Source organism: Alligator sinensis, unplaced genomic scaffold, assembly GCF_000455745.1.
Source record: "Alligator sinensis unplaced genomic scaffold, ASM45574v1 scaffold553_1, whole genome shotgun sequence".
NCBI lineage: Eukaryota > Metazoa > Chordata > Crocodylia > Alligatoridae > Alligator > Alligator sinensis.
The window spans coordinates 98,189-103,589 of record NW_005842389.1 but is presented as its reverse complement, the minus strand read 5'-3'; the positions used below and the strand labels follow the sequence as shown (position 1 = coordinate 103,589).

The 5,401-nt window shown below is 65.5% G+C and overlaps 2 protein-coding genes across 2 annotated transcripts in view; both read left to right on the top strand.

The window, feature by feature from the left end:
- LRCH4 (leucine rich repeats and calponin homology domain containing 4) overlaps window positions 1-5,391 on the top strand; it is an 8,417-nt gene extending 3,026 nt beyond the window's left edge. Inside the window, exons 2-18 of the mRNA XM_025211088.1 lie at window positions 3-115; window positions 615-741; window positions 820-925; window positions 1,549-1,685; window positions 1,867-1,958; window positions 2,163-2,259; window positions 2,421-2,493; window positions 2,925-3,004; window positions 3,102-3,244; window positions 3,320-3,364; window positions 3,471-3,510; window positions 3,620-3,665; window positions 3,857-3,964; window positions 4,057-4,121; window positions 4,303-4,440; window positions 4,546-4,623; window positions 4,987-5,391. Of these exons, the coding sequence (XP_025066873.1) occupies window positions 3-115; window positions 615-741; window positions 820-925; window positions 1,549-1,685; window positions 1,867-1,958; window positions 2,163-2,259; window positions 2,421-2,493; window positions 2,925-3,004; window positions 3,102-3,244; window positions 3,320-3,364; window positions 3,471-3,510; window positions 3,620-3,665; window positions 3,857-3,964; window positions 4,057-4,121; window positions 4,303-4,440; window positions 4,546-4,623; window positions 4,987-5,142 (1,644 nt within the window). The 3' untranslated portion in view covers window positions 5,143-5,391. The remainder of the gene's footprint in view (window positions 1-2; window positions 116-614; window positions 742-819; window positions 926-1,548; window positions 1,686-1,866; window positions 1,959-2,162; window positions 2,260-2,420; window positions 2,494-2,924; window positions 3,005-3,101; window positions 3,245-3,319; window positions 3,365-3,470; window positions 3,511-3,619; window positions 3,666-3,856; window positions 3,965-4,056; window positions 4,122-4,302; window positions 4,441-4,545; window positions 4,624-4,986) is intronic.
- The window catches only part of UFSP1 (UFM1 specific peptidase 1 (inactive)), a 4,349-nt gene continuing 4,171 nt past the window's right edge, over window positions 5,224-5,401 (top strand). The window contains exon 1 of the mRNA XM_025211087.1: window positions 5,224-5,250. Within this exon, the coding sequence (XP_025066872.1) occupies window positions 5,224-5,250 (27 nt within the window). The remainder of the gene's footprint in view (window positions 5,251-5,401) is intronic.

The window sequence follows — 5,401 nt, the reverse complement described above, 5'->3', positions numbered from 1 at the left end:
CGGTGGCTGCCTGCTTGCTGGTGGCCCTAGAAGGGCTGAGCCTCTACCACAACTGCCTGCGTAGCATTCCACCTGCCATTGCCAACCTTCAGGCTCTCACCTACCTGAACCTCAGGTAGGCTGCACCCCTGCCCGCAGGCACCACCCCCAGCCCTTTGTGGGGACAGGCTTCAGCACCTGAGGGGCATTCCCCTCATGCCCCGGGCCCAGAAGGGAAGGGGAATCGCTCCCACAATAGCATTTGGTATTATTCCCATGATGCCCTGAGGCCCCAGTGTTGTGGGAAAGGTGGGGGTCCCTCTCAGGAGGCCCTGGGGGAAGGTGGGGGGGTCACTCCCATGATGCCTTAGGGTGGGGGGCATCATTCCCACACTGCCCTGGGATGGGAGCAGGGGTTCACTCCTGTGATGCCCTGGGGCAGTAGGGGTGGGGGGGTCATTCCTATGTTGCCTTGGGGTGTGGGGAGCTCCCCCCCCATGATGCCCTGGGGCAGGAGGGCTGGTGGGAGTCAACCCCATGATGCTCTGGGGTGTGGGGGGCTCATTCCCATGATGCCCTGGGCCAGGACAGGTTAGAGGGCCAAATAACTGCACCCCCTTGCTCCCCCCCTCCAGCCGCAACCAGTTGTCCTCGCTGCCTGCCTGCCTATGCCGCCTGCCCCTGCGTGTGCTCATTGCCAGCAACAACAAGCTGGTGGTGCTGCCCGACGACATCGGCGCCCTGCGTGCCCTGCGCCAGCTGGTGGGTGCTGGGGATCTGTGGGGGGGAATGATTGGGGGGCAGGGGCTAATGCTCCTCCCAAATTGCCCCTTGTTGCAGGATGTGAGCTGCAACGAGCTGCAGGCACTGCCGCGTGGCGTCGCATTCCTGGCTGCGCTGCGGGACTTGAACCTGCGCCGCAACCGCCTGGCCATCCTGCCCGAAGGTCTGGGGGCCTGGGGGGGCAGAAAGGGGTTAACCCCCCCCTCAGTGGGGGCAGAAGAGCTTGGGGAGAGTCATTCCCATGATGCCCTGGGGGTGGCAGCCAGTACCATGCTGGTTTGCAGTGGGAGAGGTATTTGACACTCCCCCAAGGCAGCCAGTACTAAGCAAGTGGAGCTGGGGGTGTCTACCCCCCCCCCCCAAAGGCAGGCAGTACCATGTGACTGGGGCCAGCAGGGGCATCTAACCCCCCATGGGAAGGCAGAGACGACCCTAGCAGGATGTGGGACCCGGGGCAAATCAGGCAGAGTCAGCAGCACTAGGTGGGCCCTGCAAGAGGGGCTGCGGCAGCTCTGCCCAGCTTCTCAGGGGCCCCCAAAGCATGTAGCCCAGGGTAGGTGCTCCAATTTGACCTTCCTAGGGACGGCCCTGTGGGCAGGTAATGCCATGTGTTTGGGGCTGGGGGGGGATCTACACCCCCCCAGGGGGCAGCCAGTACCATATGATTGGGGCAGGGAGGGGGGGTCTAGGCCCCCGGGTATGTTGGTTTGGGTGTGTGTGGTTGTTTGTGTGTGGTTGGGGGCTCTCCCCCCCCCCCCCCTGACCCCACTAATCGCCCCCCTCTAGAGCTGTCGGAGCTGCCCCTTGTGCGCCTGGACTTCTCCTGTAACCATGTCTCCCGCATCCCTGCCAGCTACCGGCACCTGCGCCACCTACAGACCATCCTCCTGGACAACAACCCCCTGCAGTCGCCCCCCGCCCAGGTACCCTGGGGGCAGGGGGGCAGGTACCCCGGGGCAGGCCTTGATCTGGGGCATAGAGTGCACACACAGGCTGGGGGGAAGGGTGTTCAGGGAGCTCAAAGGTCGTGGCATGGGACCCCCCCAACATGGGATGTGCCCCCCTGCATCTACCCCTGGGCCCCTCTTATTTGCCCCCCTGCAGGTCTGTCTCCGAGGGAAGTTCCACATCTTCAAGTACCTCAACATCGAGGCCTGTGGCAAGGCAGGGCTTGACCCCAGCATTCGGCCCAATGGGTGAGGAGTGTGGCAGGGGGTCCCCGGAAGCCTGAGTTCTATCCCAGGTCCTGGTGGTGCGGGCAGGTCTGGGCAGGGGGAGTTGAAGGCCTGGGATGGGGAGTGGGGGTGATGGGGTACTCTGTGCTGGGGGCTGGGTAGGCTGGGAGCCCAGACACCTGGGTTCTTTACGAACACATCAGCCCTGTTGCCTCCCCGCCCCAGGCTCCCTGATGAGTTCTACCCGGCACGGCCCCATGGCGGCCTTGACTCTGGCTTCAACAGCGTGGACAGCGGTAGCAAGCGCTGGTCATTCAATGAGGTGCGGCCCCCCCAACCCTTAGCCCCCCACTAGTGCCACAGCCACCCCCAGTGACCCTCTGGTAGCTTCTCACACCCTGCCCCTGGGCTAGCTTTTCAGGGGGTCTGGATCCTACTCCCAGCCCAGCTGGTGCACCTCACTCCTGACCCACAGCCCCCGAGGAATTCTCGGAACTGTCCTTCCGTGTGGCCGAGCTGACACGGGACCCCCGGTTGCCGCGGACCTGTGGGACAGGTGAGCCCTTATCTCCCCTTCTTCCGGACACCTGTGTTCTTTTTCTGCTCCAGGAGGGGCAGAGGGCTCACTGGGTCAGAGCAGGGTGGGGGTAGCAGGGGACCTGGACACCTGAGTTCTCTAACCAGGGTTAAGGGCTGAGGGGTTTGGAATGGGGGTGGGGGAACCAGACACCTGGGTTCTCTGCCAGCTTTGGGAGGGAAGTGGGAAGGAGCAGGGAGCCTCGACACCTGGGTTCTCTTCTGGCTGTGGGAGAGGAGTAGGGGGCCACTGGGAGGGACTGGATGCCTGGGTTCCATCTCGGCTCTGTGGGCAGACAGGGCCTTTGGGTGGCTACATGGGACCCCTCGCTCCTGATCCACAGCCCTTGACACCCCAGCTCCGGCAGTGCCTCTTACACCCAACCCAGTTTAACCCCTTCCTCCCCACAGCCCTAGACACTGACCTGGAGCAGATCGACTTCATCGACAGCAGTGTGAATGGGGAGGAGGATGAGGAAGCCAAGCCCGAGGTGCGCCCGGACATCTGGGTTCTCTGGGAGGGGAGGTAGGGCACTGGGAGCCTGTATACCTAGGTCCCACGCCTTGCCTCTTCTCCTCGGCCCTCAGGAGAAGTCGAAAGTGGAGCCAAGCCCCCCGCCCAGCACCCTGCCCAGGCCTGACCCCCCTGGTGAGGAGCGGCGTCGCCCCGAGATCCTGCAGCTGTGGCAGGAGCGTGAGCGGCAGCAGCAGGCGTTGGAGACGCACAACAGGTACCGGGGGAGGGGGGGCTGCTGGCCCCATGGGAACCCCCCTGGGGACCCCTGTAACCCCTGTGTCTCACGCAGCTTCCGGAGGATGCCCCGCACCAGCTCTGGCCTCGCTCCTGGCAGGTACACTGCCCAAATCCCCCTGGGCTTGGCACCCAAATCCCCCTGGGGGTGGCTCCTGGTTGCCTCCTCCCTCCCCATTGGCTGAGTCACCTATCCATCTCCTCAGCAGTCTGGCAGAGAGTGGCTGGCAGAAGCCTCGGACCCAGGTGAGGGGGTGGGGCTGGGGCTTGGTGGCCAGGCCTGGTGACTCCGACCATGACATCAACCCGCCCAACACACCAACCCCCCCCCCCCCCCCCCCCCATTCTGCTGTAGGGACCAGAGCAGCCTCCCAGCCCCCCACAAGCCCCTCGACTGCAGGGTAAGGACTGGGGCCCAAACGTCTGGGTTCTTTAGGGGTGAGGGCTGGGGAGCCCAGATGCCTGGGATCCCTGGGGTGTGAAGGTTGGGGGCCCAGATGCCTGGGTTCCATGTGGGCCTGGGTTCTCTGGGGGTGGGGGGCCCAGATGCCTGGGTTCCTTCTGACTCTGACCTCCATCTTCTCCTCCACAGAGCCACCCCCTAGCACCAGCCCCGCGTCCCGGGACCCTGGCCCTGCCCCTCGGCCCAGCAGCTTCCTGTTTCGCTCGTCCTCCCGCAGTGCCGTCCGGCCCAGCCTGGGTACGTGCCCCTCCCCCACTCCCACCCCTACCCTGGGGGGGGGCTCAGGGCCCCCCAACCCCTCTAACCCTCCCCTGCCCCCCCCCCACCAGCTGCAGCTCCTCCAGACCCCACCCCAGACCTGGATGAGAAGGAGTTAATGGCTCAGCTGCGCCAGGTGGGGATCAGGGGATTGGGCAGGGAGGGGGCCTGTAGGTCTGGGTTCTTCTCCACTTTAGGAGAGGAATTGAGGGCTGGGGGGTGAGAGCAGGGCTGTTGAGAGGGGTGGGGATGTGAGTGTGGTCTCTGGGTTTAGCGCTTGCTCCTGTCGTGCTTCCTCCTCCTCCTCCTCCACGCAGGCCATCGAGTCGCGGGTGCGAGTAACGCTGGGCGAGGACCTGGGGGCAGCGCTGGCCAATGGGGCGGTGCTGTGCCAGCTGGCTAATCAGCTGCGGCCCCGCTCTGTGCCTCTCATCCACGTGCCCTCCCCTGCTGTGGTGAGTTGGGGAACCCAGACGCCTGGGATTTCCCCCAGGCCTGGGGGTGGCGGGGGGCCTCTGGGCCCGGATGCCTGGGTTCATCCCGAGCTTCTGCCTCTGCAGCCAAAGCTGAATGCTGTGAAGAGCCGCAAGAACGTGGAGAGCTTCCTGGAGGCCTGTCGGCGAATGGGGGTCCCCGAGGTACCTGGAGGCAGGGCCTAGGCTGGGGAGATGGGGAACAGCCAGGGGCCCTTGCAGGTTCCCACAGTGCCCTGAGGCAGCCCAGCCCCAAAGCCAGCATGGGGTAGGGGAGCTGGGGGGCAAGAGCCCAGACTCCTGGGTTCTCTAGGAGGGGGCCAGGGCCTGTCAAACTGCGGGGTGGGAGGAGCCCAGTTGCCTGGGTTCTCCAGGAGGGGAGTGAAGGGGTGTTTGGGAGCTCAGATGCCTGAGTTGTCTGGGGTGGGGGTCCAGGAGCCTGGACTCCTGGGTTCTTTAGGGGGGGTGGATCTGGAGGCCCAGGTCTGCTGCGCTAATGCTGCCATGTGTGTCTCTTGCCACGCCCAGGCTGCCCTGCCTCCGGCACCCGCCGGCCTGCACCCCCCGGACCCGGAGGACCCCCCGCCGCCTGCCGCTCCCCCACCCCTGGCTCCCTTTGCCCTCTTCTACATGTGCTCCATGGCCCTGCTCTACCTGGCCTACCAGCGCCTCTGCCCCTTCTGAGGGCGGGGGCTGGCCCCCCGCTGCCCCCCCACCCCCTGTGTCGCCTGCTTGCCTCCGGGGCCCTCGCATGAGAGCTCTTACATGAGGGCCCCCATGCTGCTCACCCAGGTGCCTGCTTTGCATAGGGCCAGGCCCTCTGCGCTGCCCCCCTACCCCAGTGTCCTCTGTGCCCCCTTGGGGCAGCTAGGGGCATTACAGCCCTGGCACCTGGCTTCCCCCGCCAGTCTGTATGGGGCGATACTCTTCCTCCCCCCCACCC